The 21563-nt window shown below is 36.3% G+C and overlaps 1 protein-coding gene across 2 annotated transcripts in view; it reads right to left on the bottom strand.

The window, feature by feature from the left end:
* Positions 1-829: 829 nt before the first annotated feature.
* Positions 830-21563, bottom strand: part of LOC139971388 (proteasome activator complex subunit 4-like) — a 35608-nt gene continuing 14874 nt past the window's right edge. Inside the window, exons 20-41 of one of the 2 annotated variants that reach the window (XM_071977762.1) lie at positions 20798-20972; positions 20187-20285; positions 19412-19570; positions 18418-18546; positions 17473-17664; positions 15637-15776; positions 15131-15184; positions 14717-14846; positions 14196-14431; positions 13811-13880; positions 13023-13148; positions 12359-12511; positions 10457-10653; positions 9719-9850; positions 9023-9225; positions 8197-8273; positions 6977-7105; positions 6059-6214; positions 5343-5505; positions 4267-4400; positions 3360-3516; positions 830-2556 (exon numbers count right to left, since the gene is read on the bottom strand). In XM_071977762.1, the coding sequence (XP_071833863.1) occupies positions 3382-3516; positions 4267-4400; positions 5343-5505; positions 6059-6214; positions 6977-7105; positions 8197-8273; positions 9023-9225; positions 9719-9850; positions 10457-10653; positions 12359-12511; positions 13023-13148; positions 13811-13880; positions 14196-14431; positions 14717-14846; positions 15131-15184; positions 15637-15776; positions 17473-17664; positions 18418-18546; positions 19412-19570; positions 20187-20285; positions 20798-20972 (2989 nt within the window). In that variant the 3' untranslated portion in view covers positions 830-2556; positions 3360-3381. The remainder of the gene's footprint in view (positions 2557-3359; positions 3517-4266; positions 4401-5342; positions 5506-6058; positions 6215-6976; positions 7106-8196; positions 8274-9022; positions 9226-9718; positions 9851-10456; positions 10654-12358; positions 12512-13022; positions 13149-13810; positions 13881-14195; positions 14432-14716; positions 14847-15130; positions 15185-15636; positions 15777-17472; positions 17665-18417; positions 18547-19411; positions 19571-20186; positions 20286-20797; positions 20973-21563) is intronic. The other variant, XM_071977763.1, reaches the window with a different exon arrangement.

Here is a 21563-nt window from a genome sequence, read left to right as displayed (position 1 = left end):
TTACTACTAATCATGATAATCGACATTGTCTCTAAACTTTCGCATACCAAACACTTGCCATGTGCTAGAAGTTATCAAAAGTAATTTCTTAGACTTTCTGAGTCTCCATTTTACTTTCAGACTTGAGGAATATTTAAATACACAATTAAATTTCATGCTGACGTAAAATGTATCTATGGTAGGGGTTTAATGGCTTGTTGAAGTCTAAACATGGGTGACCATTATTGGACGGGATCTAAGAACATTGTCAATCTCAAAACTCAAGTAGAAAACTTTTCTTTTCTTGAGTTTTCAAAATAAAAAAAATATATCACTACCTATTAACTACTTTTGGTTGCGTGGAGATATTACACTGATTGAATGCAGCATAAGCAATATTTCAATTGCGAGGAAGGAGTGTGTGTAGCAGGGGAGGGGTGATAGGCAGGGTCTCTGTGTATAGAGTACTAAGAGGTGACAGGACTCTTTTTAAAAAGTGCAAGGTTTCTGAATCGATCAAGGGAAGGATCAATGGAGATTTAATTGAGTCAAAGAGTTGGAGAAGAAATAAGTTGGTTTCAGGCCCTCACTATTTTAGTAGGGTGATTCTAGGTCCTCACTATTTAATAGGGTGGTTCTTGAACTGCACTAATTTAATATGGTGGTTCTAGGCCCTCACAATTTTTGTAGGGTACTAGATAATGAGTCTCCTTATTGGGCTCATCTTTATTCTTAAATTTGTACATGGCATAAATCAATAGTACAGTTAACATGTTCAGAGAATAACAGCAGAGCCAGTAAAGACAACCAAATCGCAGAATGTTGAAAGCAGTACACAGATAAACAAATCTTTGTGTTTTAGATGTTCATCAAGAACTGTCACTTTATTATATTTACATATTCATTATGTAAAGCATACTCAGTATTAATAATGCACTTACATATTCATTGTTATAATTATTAATGTCACCATTATACCATCTTCTATTCCTTGAGAGCCACATACCAATGACTAAATGATACATTCCAAATATAACAATACATAAAGTGGCTGTAAACTTGAAAAGTAAAAAGGAAACATCGCTTTATGTAAAACACACACTTGTGATGACCATGTTAACAGGTATCTCAAAGTTGTTGACAAAATGCTACAACTTGTGTTGTCATTTTCTGTCAACTCTATGGCCATTTTAGCATAATCATCTAGCAGTTTTTGAGTCACAATGTAGACCCATGACTGACACATTTATACTGCTCTATAGGATATCAAATCATTTTAACAGCGTGTTTCCTCAAAAAGTGGACTGCAAGAATTAAACTTCAAATAATCTGGTACACAACTTCCACTTAGCTTAGTTCTCACATCACACATTAAGATGACCAATCACCTTAAAAACTAACAAAACCTATCACACATCCTTAGAACTAATATACCACACACACACACACACGCACACGCACACGCACACGCACACGCACACGCACAAACACCAATGATATTACCATTGAATTTCAAGACAATGCCCAAATCAATAAATGTGTAATCTACTTTAAAAACTTGAGCACCTTTCAGCCAACCAAAAGGATAAACTGTCTTCTTAGACTTTTCCACAAACTAACATCTCCAAATTTGGAATAGTGTTCATTGCAAAATTATTGCCATTGTCAAGAAAATGATAAATTATTAAGAAAATGAAAATAAAAGTACCACTTTAATTAAAAAATAATAAGTCGTATACATTTCTCACCATCTTGGAATTGAGGATGCTCTAAGCTGCTAATCGACTGTTTATTACGGAAAACTGTTTGAGACAAAGCTTCCGATATTGAGCCGTATTTGACTAGTATATAATATTAATAAACATATCCCAAGACGTTCCAAAACATTCATGTAACTACATGAAATAGGCATATATATATATATATATATATATATATATATATATGAGATCCCAATGGTCGTTGATAACTCTAGGTAACTTTATCATAACACATCATTCAATCACAATGTTAATTCAACATGTGAGTTAGCATGCATTTCTTTATATCACAAACACTGTGGGATATAAGTAACTAAACACCCTACATGGCTTCAAATATAAGGCCTACCAGATTGTCCTCTTATTATTTGTCAACATCTTTTGTCTTACAGTAATATTAAATATTAAACTTGCTGCTATCTTGCAAGACTATTTTAGGATTATTAATACACAGGATACTGCAAGTGTTTTCAACTGCTAGTTACAAACGAGTTGGTAATTTAAAACTCAACTGACTCTGACAGCAATAATTAAAAATATGGTAAAAATTATCAAAATGGTGGAGGAGAAGAAAGAGAGAAAGAATGTTTGTAAAGGCTTGATGAAAGTGTCAAACCTGTTTGAATTTCCAAATATTAAATGACAGTAGGGGATGTTTAATACATAAGGAGTATAATATATAAGAACATCAGGAGCATACACAGCAATTTGGGATACACAGCCAGGACAGGAGAGATGGAATCATTTACAACTGCTCCAGTAGGACAGGTTACTGTTCCATTCACAGCAAAATCATCTGATCAAAACACCTTGCATCCTGAAAGGAGAAGTGAAACCTGTCTGACTCAGAATTGAACTCAATAAGGAAGGAAGTGCATGGTAGGATGTGGTAGGGTTGGGTAGGGTACGGAAATGGTATGGCAAGGAATGGTAGGGAAACTGAAGGGAAGGTAATGGAAGGGAATACATGAAATTAGTTCAATCTAATTTACATACATTTTATTCACAGTGGGTTTGTACATAATAACATTTAAATTTAATTTACCTATTAAAAATTCTCATCTGCTTCATACATGATAACAGTTAATTCTCACCCAGTTGGGACAAATTTTTCTATACTGTAGTGTCATGTCCTGCTTCAGAGCACTCGTATTATCAGTATGAGCAGTATGAATATCATGTTTCTATCAGATCAAGATTAGCAACTGTTTGTACTGTCGATACCAGTGCTTTGAGAGCATGATATTGGAGGACAGTTTAGATAGGTATTAGCATTAGGAAATTGCCCCAACTGGCTGTTAATTCTAATTTACCTGTTGAATATTCAAATATGGTTCATACATAATAATACCCGAATTTAATACCCACAACTTTTTCACACAAAAATAAAGATTAAAGGTAATTACCAATCAAATATTCTCATCTTCTTCACACATAACACCCAATGACTCATATTCCCACTAGGAAATATCCATAGGGAATGTTCTTCCTTGTGAAGGATTCATGACAAGGAAGTGTTTTCTCTCGTTCATGGAAATGCACCTTCTATCGTACATATCCTTAATATTAAGCCTAACTGTGATAGCAAGATGCACATCATAACCGTGACATATAATTTACCTACTGAATATTCACGTCCCCTTCATGCATAATAACAGGGGGACACCAGGAGGTCTGTGAGGATCACTAACTGATCATCTGTGAACTGTTGTTTGTGTTCATGCCAGTTATCATGATGGGTACGTCGGAAGTCTGACAGAGTCTTCCTAACAGTCATCTGTGAGGATTAACAGAAAGTGAAAAACTTCATATGATATATCTTTTAAAATTATTTCCTGCATCGCTTTAATGTTGCTTTTAAGTTAAGTTCTTGAAATTTCTTTGCTTCCTATACTCTCAGAATATGGTTTTTATATAGAATGTCACATTATGAAGGTTGTATCATTATTATTATTAGTATAATATTATTATTTTTATTAACATATTATTATGATTTACATGTTATTATTATTAACATATTTTTAATATTATTATTTTTTATTAACATATTATTAATATTATTATTGCTAAATGTTAGTCTCATACATATCTATTTCTTTCTTTCAATATCTTTTCTTCTTATCGTATTAAAGAATGCATTGAGTATTATTACTCAAAGATAAAAGTAAATTTTTTCCTCTTTTGTTCTCTTCTTGCATTTATCAATGCACTATTTGTTGTATCATTGATCGAGATACAATCACTATGGAGCATTCCCTACTCTCGTTTTGCCAACTTGGTTATGAGCTGCATGTGCATTTCCATAAAGCATACTGATTAGAGATGGGAATGTTTTCATCTTGTATTTATGCTGAAATATCCTTATTGTCTGTTAAGTCACAAAGACCTGTCTCTTAATCATCTTTATCTATTCACAGGACAAATTACAAACCTTATGACAGACATTTTAAATAATACAGTTGTAGGGTAGGAAAGAACAGATCATGTAGGAGAAGAGTTTAGCAAATAGAATGAAGTGGACTCAAACCTCAATTGGCTGAGGGTCGTGGAGATGATCTGTAAGGTCCATTAGAATCTGTGGCATCCACTCTGGTACGTCATAAGGAAACGCTTGAACACAGGCACTGAGACCTAGAATGCCTGCATGTCTCTGTACAATGGCTGAAATAATGGAAAGAGCAAATATGAATCAAATTGGGGAGCCACTGGCATTGAGGTTCTTTTGACAATGTATGACAGAAAGAGATGTTTATGATCATCCAGTCTAGAAGTAATCCCCCATCCCACAGTGATCCTCCATCTGAAAAGGTAACTTGAACGTGGCCACAAGAACTCTATATAGATGTTGCCTTTTTCATTGTCACTGTTTGTTTGACTGGAACACACCTAACACATCTAATACAGGTACCTGTCTTGTGCGCTAATATACAACCCTGTTGCCAACTACCCCGAGATGTGACACACCATAAGAGGAGAAACTCAGCAGAAGACGACCAATCAGAGGTACCTCTAGACAGACTAAGGCTTAAATATTTAATTTTGTAAAAACTGGTAAACTTAAGTTTCTGTATGTTGTTTTAAGCTCCCCTTTCAGTCAAAACAGGGAAGAAATTCTACTTTGTTTTAAATCTCTTCTTCTTCTCTCTTGCCAATAATGCTTTGATATCTGAACAATCAAACAGTATATCTTTGCTGCATCTGGTAGACATTTGACAGTAAAATCATGATTCAGCTGCAGTATAACATGCCATATGACCTCTCCTCTATTACACGATTGTAATCAACCACCCAAGCCCATTTAGTACGTAATCAATTACCCAGGCACCCACAACATGAGCTGAAAACAAAGAGCTATTGTCATGTCAAGTACAGATAATTCAAAGGCCCCCCTCCCCCCTTGCCCCCCTCCCCCAAGCCCCCAAAAGAGAGGAAATTTTGAAGAATTATGGTAGAGCATAAAAACAGGAGATGCCATACATTCCAAATTAGTGTATAAAGTATTACAATAAAACATATATATATATATATATATATGCTCTCTGTTGTATTATTAAATATAAACGGTGAACTAGAATTAACCGTGGGTAACCACGTTCAACTCACCATCAGTGGCTGCACCGTCTACTGCAACCAGACGTAATCTCTTGCTCCTATTTGGTAAAGCTGTCTTGCAGAGTTTTTCAAAGGAACCTTTGACCTTGGACTCCATGGAGATGAACTGACAATGAAGTAACCCACTCAACGTCACGCCTGCGGTCTCTCTCACCTGTGGCAAATAGACAGAAAAATGCTATTTTCGGTGCAGAAAATACTGATAAACACGACAGTGGGAAAAGTAGAGCATTGTTTTTTTTTATCAATTTGTCTGCAAAATATTGTACGGCATTGATTGTTAGTTTGTTTCAACAGAGTTAGTAATATTTGTTTTAATGGGAACAAACCATATATTTGCAAACAAACAATTGTGAGCATGTAAAATATAAACCCTTCACCTTCTTCTTTACTCCCCTATTTATATCGTGCAAATTTGTCAATCACTAATACTAAAAGGTAGTTATGTACTTAAGGGAACCATTTGCCAACTTTCAAATTCGAAACTCTCAGAAACACCCATTATCAATATGCATAATGGCTTAAATTCTCATCAGCAATGAGAATTTTTTTTTGTGCCCAGTTTATAAATAAATCTATGAATCAAAGCATGTGCTGATGCCAAGAGCAAACCCCACTTAACAGAACCAAACTTAAACACCATCTCCCCCCCCTCTCCCTCCCCTTCCCCATTCATCTCCTTTTCCATTAGTCATGTATAAACTAACCTCCAGCCTGTCATCTTTGAGTAGCCTCTCCACTAGATCCTGGACCCTCTTGACGTTCTCGTGTTGTTTGCCGAGGACAAAGAGGTTATTGAAGATCATGACCTGTAGGTACTTCAGCATGCTACACTTGGCCCTCCAGGATTTACCCGAGGCAATCTGTAAGAATAGGTAAGGGGGGCAAAAAAGGTGAAAGAAGACTGAAAAACTGCATTGTATCTGAAAGTTTGTGTAAGTTTTTTATGCAGACAGTTACAATTATGGTCTACTGTGTAACTCTACTTACATAAATACTTTAACCCACCAGACCTGTACAGGGAAAAGTAAAGACACACAGAAGTACCACCCCCTCCCCCTCCACTCCAGACCTGTATGGGGAAATGGGAAAAGACAGTACAGTAAAGACATACAGTAGCACCCCCCCCCCCACCATACCTGTATGGGGTAAGGGTTAAAGGGAAAACAAAATAAAGTAAAGACCTTAAAGTAACAATCCCCCCCCCAGACCTGTACAGGGAAAAGGGAAAAGACAGTACAGTAAAGGCATACAGCAGCAGCTCCCCTACCCCCCCCCCCCTAACCAGACCTGTAAGGGGAAAAGGGAAAACAAAATACAGTAAAGACCTTAAAGTAACAACCCCCCCACCCAGACCTGTATGGGGAATAGGGAAAAGACAGTACAGTAAAGGCATACAGCAGCACCCCCCCCCTTCCACCAGACCTGTACAGTAAAGACCTTAAAGTAAACACCCCCTCCCCCACCAGACCTGTATGGGGGGAGATGGAAAACACAATACAGTAAGGCCATAAAGTAACAGTTGATCGACAGTTTGTACCTTCATAATACAAATACTGAGTGACTGAAGACTGCAGACAGAGTCAGACTGATTGATCATAGATTATTAATATGTTGTTACTAACCTCTTCAAGAGCTTTAATACAAGGGAGGACACTACCTTCCTCTAAGAGTGACTGCGCCATGCATGCCAGAGTAAGATTAGTCTCGTTCTGTAATTCTTCGTCAGCTTCGCAGCTTTCCAGAGGAGTCAGCTATAGGAAAAAGTCATCAAAAGAGAACCACTTAAAATTTGAAGAAAATCAGTTAAATTATACATTTTCTTTTTTTTGAAAATAATTGATGAAAGGAACGTAATTGATGAATGGAAAGTACTCTTAATCTTGACAATTGAACCATCTAAGATAAACAGTTACTCTGTAAAACCATAGTTTGTAATTCCACACTATTCTGCTAGATGTTACGTTATATTCACACTCAGAAAACTAGTTATTTGAATAATTTCTCAAATTTGTATTTCCTTTTATTATGCTCCATTTACTATTAAAAGTCGGCCGCAAAATTATCAAGCACTCACAAAAAGAACTACTTAGTTGGAAATATATACGAATAATCACTAGAGTGCTCAAAAAAATAGTGACTCTATATGAAAGCAACGAACAATTTGGCACTTCTGTGTCAAAATTTTATTGATGGAAACTTGATGAGTAATCACTCTGTCAGCAAAAACTGACAAATTAACTCAAATTAACAGCAATAGAATATATGCCCTCAAAAAAAAAAAAAAAGTGGCCAATTGTACAATAAATTTGAAGCACATTTTAGATTTGAAAGCCTATTTCTGATTTTATGGCACATCAAATGTTTTCCTATAGCCTTATCCTTACTGCAATGCATGATTTGATGATTCAATCTCAAAAAAAGGTCATCCACATACTACAATGAGAGTTGTCCAATTGATAGCTTTAGTATAACCTACAGTATATGTATATATTCTTTCTCATTCAATTCTTTGAAAACAATGGAAGTTAACATCACTGTTTATGTGTCTCAGTAATACGTCTTTGCATCTTCATATATGACCTACATTGTATTCTTCTAGTTCTACACCATTGACACAATTTCAATGACATACATTTCACAGCAACAAAAGAAAAAGGTTTAGATCACAATTTATCACAATGAGACTGTTGCAATCTAATCACACAGCTTCAAAAATGAAGAATAATAAAAGGAAGAAAGAAATACAAAAAACAAAAAAAATTAATCATAACAATATTATACTTATCTAGGGCAAAGAAGAAAGATGAAATGTGACTGATGATAGGAAGAAATATATTCTTACCAACGGAAGGAAGAGAAAGAACTCCGCAGGGAGCGGTCTTATCATCGTACCGAGGGCATCTCTCAACCACCTCATCACTGTCATATGAAAACAGAACATAAGCATTACAAGAAGAAACGCTCAACGATTGGAGAATAATAAAAAGAAAGGTCGCTAGAACGAGATACATGTGTTCACCAAAACAGTCTATTCACACAAAGAGAATGTTACAAAGAACTAGGTCTTAACAACTGGCATTTAAGTACCATAATGATTTTATATCTGGTTCTTATGTGCCTAAAACTGTTACTAATTCAGTGTAGACAAAATTCAGTCAAAGGTTTAAGAAATACTGTTTTTTGATCTAAACCCTGTTGTAATTATTCTAATTGTACAGGTGCATCTGTGACATCACATGCAAACAGAGGAACATAGTTGTAATATTGACTGGAGCAAGCAAGTAAATCTAAGCAACCCCATTCCCTTAAAAAAAAAAAAAAACACCAAAAAAGGAGGGTGTGATGTGGAATCCAACTCAGGGGAATATGAGCAGTGAATTTAACTTTTAAGCTCAAATTTAATAAGCGAGAGAAAAGAAAAAGAAAAGATAGCCCTCTGAATATTTTCCTATAATGAACCAGAAGAGTTTTCAACTCAATTCTCCAAATCTGCACTTTTTCAAATATTCTTGTCCTTGTGTCCTTGTTTGTGAAGGATATAAGCAATGTACATATTTTTTTTTCCTTTCTGGTTCGTAGAATTGTACTTTCCATCGACTATTTGCCTAACTGTGATAATAAGGTGGTTTTCAAACGATCCCTCTATGAATATTCATATCTACACTCACCTGTTTTCAGTAACCTTACTGTGCCTTGTTTCTCTTCCTTCACTTGCCCGCTACCGTTACTCAGCTGTGCCACCCAGTCATCTGAATCTCGCAGGGCACCGACCCGAGAGAAAGTCCGCTGAAAGAAATCCGAGAGGCGGGGACAGGCTGTAGCCTTGCCGTTGGGCATCGGCACGTCGAATATTAACAGCAGCATGATCAGACTGTAAAGAAGACATCAGGAGATGTGACTGCAACATACACCAGTTATTGTACAAATACAGCTGTAACATAATACTATAGAATCTATTGACTTATAACACAAAAATACTCATGCAAACCTTTAAAGATGGTGGAAGGGTTTCATCACCAGTTTCAAAATTCAGGCAGTATTCTGCAATAGTGTAGCTTTGATTTTGGTAGTGGTGCATTTCTGGGTCAAAGGGTTGTAAAATAATTATCAATTGTACTGTAAGAATGATCAATTGTAGTGTTTAATTTTACAAACAAAGCTCAGACAGTTAAAACCGAGAGCTGTTTCTGCTTAAAAAGTAATTTAATGCGCACCTTGCACACCTAATGTTGGCAGTGCCTCTACTCATTCTATTCAACCATGCCACTATTAACACAACTAAATTTATACATATCGGCAATGAGATGATATTGCACCACACATGATACAAACTAGAAACTCAAGGAAAAAAGAAAAGAAATTACCTGCCCATGCAGTCCCTGACATTCTTGTAATTGTGATCCATGTGACCCTCTAAGTAAGAGAGTAGTTTGTGTTGGATGGTGGGAATCCTCCACTCCTGCTGACAGAGGCAGGCTTTCAGGATCATGAGACGACTAGAGAGTGGAAAGAGAAACAGAGCTTAGGCTATAAGCTGAAAGCAGGGATGAGCCTGGGGTAACAAACAAATCACAAAACTTTGCAAAAATTGCGGTATAGGATCCAGTTTGCATATGCTACAGTGTGTTAGGATAATAGTTTTTGTCCCAGAGGTAGAAAAGAAATCACGGATATTCCGCGAATTGGCGGAAAAGCTCATGCCTGTTAAAGGGTGAGGGAGGTTCCAATTAGAGATGGGGCTCAAGATCACCTGCAGTCCAACTTTACTCACAGAAACAACTGAGATGGGTGGCAGTTGTATCAACCAATCAAATTCCACAATGGTTCAAAACATCAGTCATTTTTCATTAAAAAAAGGGAATTGATAGTATAGGTGAAAACATGATGTGACTCATAAATGTACTGTAGACTGTATGACAATCTGCACTTGGTATTTTCTTTAATATAAACAACCTGTGTTTTTTTTGACACCTGTACAAACTTAATATCGCTGCCCTCTCCCAGTGGAACCCCCTCTCCCTTCTCCTCATCCTCCTCTCCCTGCCTCGGTCATTTCATCGTCTTTCACTTCCCTGCCATTCTTTTATCTTTTATTCTTTCACCTTGCATCCAGAATGGATCCCCCGTCTCCTTTGATGGGGTCCTTGATGATCCACTCCAGGAACCAGTGCAGCTTCCTAGGATCCCTGCTCTCGCAGGCCGTCGACAAGCTGTACACCCAATCTTTGAGTGTTTCATGTCCAAGATGAGTAAAAGCTTTCTCCAAGACCGGGATTAGAAATTCCCATAATGCCTGCGTCTGTAACATAGAAATGAGACGTACATGCGAAATACCAAATAACATATGCAGTAGGTGACTTAAGATTTTATGTTCAAAATTAAAAGGATTTTTCACGACCAAATCATTACTTATTGACCTTTCTGAGGAACAGCATTCCACCTTGTGGTCAGGTAGGGTGACAGGATGTGCCAATCACTTCCTCAAATATGGAATCTTCACATGGCTTTTAGAGGTTTTATTTGATAGTAGTTCAAACAATTTCATGACTTTTAATGACCTTAGAGTCATATTTACAGAGGATGTGCAGGATTACTGCAGTTCCGCCTTAAATTACTTTCCATTAATATTTTCCCTTTTTGTCCCTTCGTTAATTCTCTATCCAAACCCTGCGTTATGAGTTAAACTTTTGATATAACTCCCACCACCCCCTCCCCCTCTCCCCATCAAAGAACAAGAGCAGAGTATGAGGCACGTTTCATTAAAGAACAGTCATCCAATATAATAGATTGTGAGCATTTAATACAAGTTCACTGTACTGATGCACTCTCTACTCAGTCCCGTTAGCACTATAGATACCACAGACAGAATGTGAACTGAATTGACCTGTCATATCAATACACCTCCGCCCTCTGTATTGAGACAGGCGAGGGAAGTGTTGACTACCTATATGCACATTATATGGCACTGGGCCAGCCCCATGCATCATGCAGTTCAAATGGCCCACTTCATTAAATAGCTGTCTATTTCGAGAGGGAGCAGGATGATAATTGGCCATTAATATCAGTCATCTAGTACCAGAATGCAGCAATGAGTTTTTTTTCAACATTGTAAATCTTGAAACCTTGAAACCCATGTCACATACAAGAACTTTCGGTGACTGTAGCTCTCTGAATGCTGCTCCACGTCTATGGAACTCCCTCCCGGTTGAAATTAGGTCTTTAGATTCTATTATTCAATTCAAGCGCAGTCTTAAAACTTTTCTTTTCTCTCAACTCTAATAGTTTTTGTACATTCAGCACCCCCGTAAAGCGCATTGAACAACTTTTGTTGGAGTCTGCGCTATATAAGACTACTTATTCTTTGAAATTTACAAGCCAGCCTCATCAGGATACAGATCCAACAATGCAACTGGGAACTGTAAAAACTACACAGAACGACCAACGAACACTATTAAACAATGTATACATTATAAATTTACTTGATCAAATGGTTGCAGTACAGATAAACTCCAACCAACCTCCTTCTCCAATCCTCACTACATTAAATGGCTGATTAAACTTTTATGCCAAGAAGGTATTTAAACCAAACGAGATGTTCACTGGCTAAGGTGTGATACTTAATAACAGACAAAAATATAATCAGTAAAATGTTATTAAAATATTTCTTCATCTTTAATGTGCGAGGCAGTACCATCAACTAACAACACAGTTTGATAAATTCTTATGACGAAACCATGTACGCTTTTGCATAATAGATTCCACAAGAACATTGTCATTGCCTCTAAGTGCCTGGACTAAAACCAAAATAATCAAACAGGCTAAAACAGGCTAAAATACACAATTTTTGGAAACAGTGCTTCTCAGACTCTGTAAACATTACTGTGACGGCAGTAAATGCTGTAGTGTAGAAACTAAGGTGTATCTGGGGAAATGTAAGCCATGACTGAATACAACTTAATGGAAGCCCATAGTACTAAACTAAATCTGGCTTCCTTAACCTTTACCTTTTGAAATCCCCAGTGTTTGCTTCCTCTCATGAGACCAGCCACAATCTCTGTCAAACATCGTTGACTGCTCTCCTGGGAGTCTGAGGCAAGCCGCTCTATATGAGGCTTAAACACTTGTAAAATAGAATCACCATAATTCCTAAATAGACCCTGAAAGGAGATAAATATGCAAGCATTGATTCGATACACTTTATATCGACAGCGACAATTACCATGCGTGAAAGAGAGAGAGATGATAGCATGGAGAAATAGTGGAGGTGTGCGGGGGGGGGGGGGGGGGGAAATAGGGGGTTGATGGAAGCAAAATTCATGATGTAACTTTGGAGAAAGAAAAGATGTCTAGAAATTTTATGCTTTCCAAAGCAAATGACAATTGTCTGCAATTAAATCTTATATAATTCTAAGATAAGACTACGTATTTGACCAAACAAGTTCACAAGCCCGAAACACTTTTGAACTCATGTCACCTTCTAGAGGTAGAGTTAAATCCAGGCCTGGACCAATACATTCAACTTCACTAGTTACAGCAAAGACAGACATTGGACTATTTCACACCAAATGATCACAAGACAGGACTTGTTATGTTATCAGACTGACGGATGAATCATTGAAATGAGCAGGAAAACTACGAACTGACCGTTAATCACATTAATGTACCTACCTTAAACATTACAAAACGACGGTTGCAAAATTTGTCCTTTCCCTTTCTTTCTTCGAGGGAGAAATACTCGATCAGTTTGCTCACAAACTTCTCGTCAGTAAAATGGTCAAAAACAACTCCTTCCAGCTGAAGACAACAATAACAACAAGATGAAAATGGCTATGATATATGTGTTTAAAGCAAAGGTTGATTGCTTCAACCAATTAAACCATGGCCCTGAACCCTGAACAGGGTTTTTGAAAGTTTCACTCCTAACATTATGTAACAATGTTCCATTTCCTATGCGATGCACTTAGGTAAGTAATTTAATGCTTAAGAGACTGTTATGCAGTATTTCTTATATCCATAAAAAGTGAAACAGATTGTTAGACTCAAATTTTTTAATTAAAGTATTAAATAACTTCAGCTGTTATTCTTATATGAAAAGTATTCAGGCACATCTTTATTTGTTTATAAAAAGAATTGTAGATCTAAGCTAAAGTACTGATATTTGTCTAACAGCAGATGGCTTTCATCCGATATTAAATACACGTTGTGACATGTATGCATTCACTGTACACTTAATATATAGCATACTGTACATGAACATCCATGGACATTCATAATGCAACCGGCTGCTTTAAACCTCAGCGACGATATCACTCAAGTCAACTATCTCTCATGAATTCAGTATTAACTTCCCTTAATTACAAAACACATTTTCTGCATGGTGGCAAAACTGAACAGTTCATATACTTTCCACCACAAAACCAATATGGAAAGTAAATAAACTCTATTGGGTATATTACCTCTGTGAGCTCCTCTCTGCTCCTGTCCAGCTTGGGTTGTTCGTCAAACGGTGCATAGCTCTTCATGTCCCTATTAGACAAGAGTCAAAGGTCAGTGGATTAACCATGTACACATCAAACTCTCAAGTAGCTTCTTGATATTACACAATCTGCATTGATAATTTTAATTCTGTTACGTAGAAGGTGGGAGGGCAATACTGATGACATTTCACTGACTAGAACTATCAAAACAAAACAAATTTTATGAAAATAAAAAACTAATTCCCTTTTTAGTAATCAAATATCAGAGGATGATAACTATTCCAAGAAATTCAAACAAACTAACCAATAATATTGACAACACTTGCAGATGTTTGTCTGCGAATAAAACCCTCTATAAACTTACTTTGGCCAGCAGTAGTAACCCCAATGAGTCTTCTCAATGAAACTACACTTGTTCCAGTCTTCCTCCGTTAGCAGGGGTGAGGCTGAATCGTAACGATGCCACATATTGTCCGGTCTGTCCCCCGGGGTGATCTGGCTGGGTGGGGTGCTCCCAGAGATGGCATACGGGTCTATGGTGACTTTCTTGTGCTCCCTCTTGGCAAGCTTGAAGATAGCACCCATTGTCAGGGTTGAGAGCTGAAGGATATCAAAGCAGACACCACAAGAGAAGAAGAATGTTCATCAAATTATGATCAAAAGAGTTTATATTCGACAGTATCTACTCAAATATGATCATTAGATAAAAAAGGGCACAGAAAGTTAAGTGTATCAGTGTTAGAAAGATCACCAAAGTTTGTGTGCATGCTAAATATCAAAATAAAGATACATTAGAACACCTGTATGATATTTTCCAGACCGTCTGGTCTCCTGGAGTGCTCTATGCAATAGTCTTAGCACACCATTCTGTTCTCGCTGACTTACCTTCCTAGTACGCAGTGTCTCGTTAGTTAGATCTTCTGTCAGTTTACCTATCGTTCTCAGCGGTGGCTGAATGTCTCTTCGTAACAGCAGAGCTATGAATGAAGACGCCAGATGATAAAATTTCCATCTCCTGTTCGAGAGAAAAAAAGGGATAGTCGTTGAATCATTTGAGTAGTAACCTTTTTAACTCAAAGACCAAACTTACAGGAAAGGATTAGGGCAGGATTGAGTTTTTTATGGGATCAAGTGACTGGATCAACTATTCAAGCAGATCAAGTTATCTGTTCATCTCACTTTTACTAGTCTAGGACTTACAATGCTCAAACTCCTCTCCCCGGCCCATTCGGGCTTCTCCTCCCCAAAAAATAGCTTTATAATCACACACTACATCTACCTAACATTGCTGACACTTACAAAACTTTGGATTCCATAAGGTCCACGAGGTCATCTGATAACTCATGGTATATCCTGTAAAAAAATTAGAAAGAGCAAAATTTACTTAAAACATCATATATTAATATCCATTTATATAAGAAGAAGAAAGTCCGTATTTACGTTAATTCATTTTGCCTTCAGTCATTTCTCTGTCTGGCATTGTCACCATTCAATTCTATCATCTATACAGGACATCTCCATGGTGACTTTTTATCATCAATACATAAACAATGTCATCATCATACTACCTCCAATCATCACTACATGTAGTCACTTTTGCCATGATCTGTCTGAGATTGTCTTCATTTTGTCTGTAGTCATCAAACCTTGACATGTTCTTTGTTTTGCCCTATATCAACAATACATGGGCATTGTCCTCACTATGTGTATAATCATCATTAATACCTGGCATCTTCTATATTTTGTGTATAATAATCATTAATACCTGGCATTGTCTTCATATTGTGTATAATCATCATTAATACCTGGCATTGTCTTCATTTTGTTTCTTCAATGATTCCATTCCTTTGGACTGTTCTTCACTGGTCACTAACTCATTGATCGTCATCTGTTCTGAACCAGATTGTGCCATCGTAACAGCTTTGGCAATAGCACTGGGTGTGACCTGAACCACCAAAGAAAGAAAAAGTTGTATCAAATTTATGCATGCATACACCTTGCATCTGTACAAAAACAAGTTATTCTGCCCAATTACAACTTTGTAAGAAAAAAAGATAGTCAATTACACAGAGTCTCTATGACAATGCTTCCTGTTTGAAACCACTATTAAATTACTCAATATTTTCATAGTTATTTTCATTATTTCTAGCACACAATATTTATGGTTTTTGTCTCGAGCCAAGCGACATAAACACATATCACATATACCCTGCTGCATACCTACAAAAATAACATTTAGCTTCCAAATCAATCTCTGTGGATTACTACATGACTTTCAATTCGTGCAGCCTGTTGGTACAATTTTTGAATATTAATACCACTCTATACTGTACTCTGATATCATGCTTCAAACCAATCGCACTGACAATGTGAACAGTTCCTAACCTTTATCTGATAAAAATAGGGCATTAATACTGCTCGTAATGTCAGTGCATACACTCTGAAGCTAGGACATGAAAGAACTTTTACAAAACTTTGTACCAACTGGGTGACTCATGTCCTCCCTTAGTTCATGAAGTAGGAGAGATTTAGTAGACCTTGTGAGACTGAAAGACTTAGACTGAGTTTCCTATTATTGTCATCAATACTTTATGTTGTAATTGTGTAGTTGTATTCATAAAATGTTTACAACTTCTGACCATAGTTTTGACCATATTTTGACCACAATATACTACTTAAATTAAACACCTGGTGTTTTTAAGGTTTTCAATGAAAATTTTCAAGCTTCCACAAGTTGGTGGCCAAGGGTTTTTAAAAAAAATTGCACTAGTGACCACATTCGTGTAAAAAGATCACTGCCTTTATAATCATGATACCACAAATTATTCATGCTTGGGATAACAATGAACCTTACGCTAAATAAAGATATGAAGAATATATAATAAAAAAAAAACAGAAAGTAAACTCGACTAAATCCAGTGTTTTAAAAATTGGTGATTTAAAACGGAATAACTCTGAGGATAACAACAAAACATGAACTCACATTCCAAACATGAACTCACATTCCAAACATGAACTCACATTCCAAACATGAACTCACATTCCAGACATGAACTCACATTCCAAACATGAACTCACATTCCAGACATGAACTCACATTCCAAAAATGAACTCACATTCCAAACATGAACTCACATTCCAAACATGAACACACATTACAAACATGAACTAATATTACAAACATAAATTCACATTACAAACATGAACTCACATTACAAACATGAACTCACATTATAAACATGAATTCAAATTACAAACATGAACTCACATCACAAACATGAACTCACATTACAAACATGAACTCACATCACAAACATGAACTCACATCACAAACATGAACTCACATCACAAACATGAACTCACATTACAAACATGAACTCACATTACAAACATGAACTCACATTACAAACATGAACTCACATTACAAACATGAACTCACATTACAAACATGATTTCACATTACAAACATAAACTCACATTACAAACATGAACTCACATAATAAACATGAACTCACATTACAAACATGAACTCACATTACAAACATGAACTCACATTACAAACATGAACTCACATCACAAACATGAACTCACATTACAAACATGAACTCACATTAAAAGTCAGCTGCTTTTAAAGTTCTTACCTGTTGTGCTAGAGCAAATGAACAGAAGGTCTTTTGTACTTTGAGTAAGATCTGATCAATGAGTTTATTAATGGATGGCTTCTCTGAATGGCCTGCATTTACAAGAGCCAGCCAACAGTCCTTCAACATCGACCAGTTCTTGATCACCACTAGTGGGTTTAGACCGTTACCCACCAGGAGGTGAAGAGCACCCTGTAAGGTAGCAAGACATGGTCAATTAAATGATGGAGTGCATTGAATTATAACTTATCTCCCACATGTACAAATGTGTGGGTGATAAAACAGAAGAGAAAAGAAAACTTGAAAAGGCAGAGAGAATGGGAATAAGTATTCCTTATTTGTTTAAGTTATTAAAAGGAGAGATACAAATGTAAGGACATTAGTTAAGGAATAGGACATTGCCTAGGGGGTGGGGGAGAAGTGGAATGGGTTGGGGGGTGTTTTAACCAAAGGAAATGTGATAAAAAACAGGTCTAAGGCATGAAAAGAAACAATGAACTCACACTGGAGACAGGGGCTAAGTTACTAGTGTAATTACCAAATGGATATCTTTAGAAGAGGGAACATATTTTATTCAATATTTTTTAATGTTTACTTGCCAGATAACCTTACCTTAATTTGATAGTGAAATGATTAATCTGGTGGTGAGGCATATCGGAATTCTCCTTAAAAAAATTACGACCCTTGTTTTAACTGACAGTGCGAAATATTGCAGTTCCCTTTACCTTATACTATTGGTGAGGTAGGGGTTTTCTTACCCTTGTTTTTGGTATTAAGGTAAAACTGCGGTACATACACTTAGTAAAGAGGTTTCTAGAATTCTGGCTTACCTTAACTTGGTGGTGGGGTATACCTGGCAATTTTCTTACCTTGTGCTGGTATTAAGGTAAGAAATGTTTCTTCTTGCCTTTATTTGGTACTGTGGTATATAATAAGTCTGCTTACCTTGAATTGGTAGTGAGGTATATCTGGATCTTCCTTCAAGCTCGGTAAAATCAAACTCATCATCTCTCGTTTACTATTTATAGAGAGCTCCTGACAATTAAAGAAAACATCCTGGGCTTTCTTCCTCACCTGTGAGAGAGCAAAATGTAAACAAATGTCAAATTTCTTGTTAATTTCTTGCCCTGACTTCACAAACGTGTGATATTACCCTCTTTTGTTCCACACTCCTAACTGGCAGATAGGTAGGGTTAAACCAGATCAGAATGATATCAAATTGGTATTTAAGTTAATTTCTACCAAAAGCCACTAGAAATCAGCATACCTCTCCTATATAAAGAGGACACAACCTCAACCATCATCCTTGGCTAATCTGACAGAGATCTTTGTCAAGAACAACTCCAACTCCCCAAAACAGCTAAGAAGAAATTTTGCTCCTTGTTTTGTCTGTGAGCCATCATTTTGTAAATCTATTATATCAAAGTGCCACTAGGATTTGAAGCCATTTTCTCTTCTCTTTTCTCTCCATACTTTCAAGGTATAAAATGTTAACAATGTTGGCACTAAAATACCAATCCCATCTTTAGGCCATGTTAAGGGATTCAGCATCAGCAAGAACAAATCTTTATTACAGAATGTTAACACTGTAACAAATAAAGAACACATTAAGAGGAAATGAAGCACATGTGGCTCGATGATGTCACACTTAGACTTGATTAAGTCTTCAGCCTTGTGCGTCTAATGGAAAATGAAATCTATTTATTTCCCAAGCAGAATTAGATTTTGCTTAGCTGTTTGGCGAAGGTTTGCATGACAGTTATGGCTATTTCTAGAGACCAATGGTGACTGCTGGGTTTGTGTCTACTTTAAGGTTACTGAAAACGTATGCATATGGGGCAGCAAAATTCCTCCCATTTATATAAACAAACCCAAGTAACTCAAAACAGCTATTTGAAATTTTGAATAATACCCTGTCTGTTGTGGCTACTTTTCTTACCTCGCTGTATCTGCTGATAGATAGCTGTAGTAAGTCTTTCATAACCACCCTGTCCAGTTCTGAATAGTTATTGGTGCTGAATTTACCCTGTCTCATTTGATGCTGCAGATACACCCTCTCTATCAACAAGGCACGTACGTGTTTCTTCTTGCCATGAAGCTGTCCGAAATTAAAGTAACAATCATAATAATAATAACAATTATAAAAATAAAAATAATTTTAACAAACATAACAATAATAAAAAATTCAAAATAAGAAGAGAAAAGTGATCAAAATAATTCCAGATATTCTTCATGACGTGAACTGTCCGAAATTAAAGTAACAATATTAATAATCATGAAAATAATAACAACAATAACAATTATAAAAAAATTCAAAATAAGAAGAGAAAAGTGATCAAAATAATTCCAGGTTTTCTTGATGATGTGAACTGGCATATCACCTGGTTGTGTCTATGAATGTTACTCACAGATAACAATCTATAGGAGAGCCTAAGATATCAGCTGAATAAGCTGCAGTTTGGGCTTGCTAGATGGAAACGCACAACATTCTTGAACTACAAAAGGCTTTCATTACTTTGGCATGCAAAAAAAGTGGAACTAATTACAACCAAAAACCTTTTAATATAAAAGATTCACCACAGTTAGTTAGGAATTAATATTCTCCACGTGTAAAGAGACATTTCTGCGTGACAATTACTGGCAGATAGATTTTCTTTTTAACCGGAAGATTAATATCCTGTGCATTAACAATGTGTTTTTACTGAACGTCTCACCTTGTCTTGGAAAGTGGACTTCTGTAGAGAGTGACTTTTCTTCCGAGCTTCCACATCCTTCTTACCGACTCCTCTAAATCTGAACAGTAGGTTGAAGATCTGCCATGATGGGAGAAAATAATCAACTAATTAGATGTGATACATTAATGCAGACCATTAATCACAGACCTAGGTTATTACATTGTTACTTTTGTGAACACCAACACTCCCTCTGCCAAATAACTGAGCATGTTTCAAGAGATAAAGGAAACAAACTGAACTTGCCACAAAAGATACAAAAGCTGAACGGACAAAAGCTATTACAGACAACCATTCTTCAAAATTTGATGGTAATGATACCATGGCACCACTTTAAATTCTATTTAATTCTTGCGGCTACTAAGGAGAATATTTCTACCCTACAAATGTAATTTTTCTATCAATGGTCCTTCACCATTTTACTCTAGATCAGATTCTCCATCTGCTGATTCACAATATTTTATCTCTTTATACCAAGATCATAAGGAGCGACCAAAACTTCTTGAAAAACTGGTCTTTATAAAATATTTTTAAACAAGAAATGGGCAACGTAATAGAAATATTAACGTTTACATTCTTGCCATCGCACTTACATCTACAATGACTACTAAGACCTTTGTGTTATCTTCCACCGTTGCTAGGACATGCTGCAGCAGATTGTGAATGATGTCCAGGATCTTCTCCCTGGTGCCTTTAAACTGAGGTCGAAACTCAGAGGTTGAAGTAACCAGCATGATCTGCTTGGTAGGAGCCTGCCATCCATCAATCCTAACAGAACCAAAAAAACAACGCCAAACATCATTTTTCTTTCATTGTCACAACACTTGGATATTATAGTTGAGAATGTGACCAATGTTAAATGTTTTTTTCAGGTAAATATGGCAACTTCAAATTCGAATACACTCAATAGAAAATTAACAAGCATCTCATTATTAAAGTTTGATTAATAATTTCCTATTGTTTATACATCTGTTTTATAAAAATTTACCCAAGAGACAATATATAATCAATTTTTCTTTCATTGTCACAACACTTGGATATTATAGTTGAGAATGTGATCGATGTTAAATGTTTTTTTTCAGGTAAATATGGCAACTTCAAATGGATGAAAAACTAGCATGAACATAGACTAAGTATTAAACTGTAACATGGTTATATGGAAAAGGTGCACTTTGAAAGTGTAATAACAGGAATATTTACTTTAAATACTACCACCAAACCAAGAACACCACCACTAGAATCAATACTTTGTCATCTTCAAATTGATTTAAAAACTGGTCAAATTTACTCCAAACTGCAGAAGACGTTGCAGTTACATTAAGGGACGCATTTTCGACCCCTGTAAAAGTTTTAAATTGT

Source organism: Apostichopus japonicus, chromosome 8 (genome assembly GCF_037975245.1).
Source record: "Apostichopus japonicus isolate 1M-3 chromosome 8, ASM3797524v1, whole genome shotgun sequence".
Classification (NCBI taxonomy): Eukaryota; Metazoa; Echinodermata; class Holothuroidea; order Aspidochirotida; family Stichopodidae; genus Apostichopus; species Apostichopus japonicus.
This window is presented reverse-complemented; position numbering and strand designations above follow the sequence as displayed.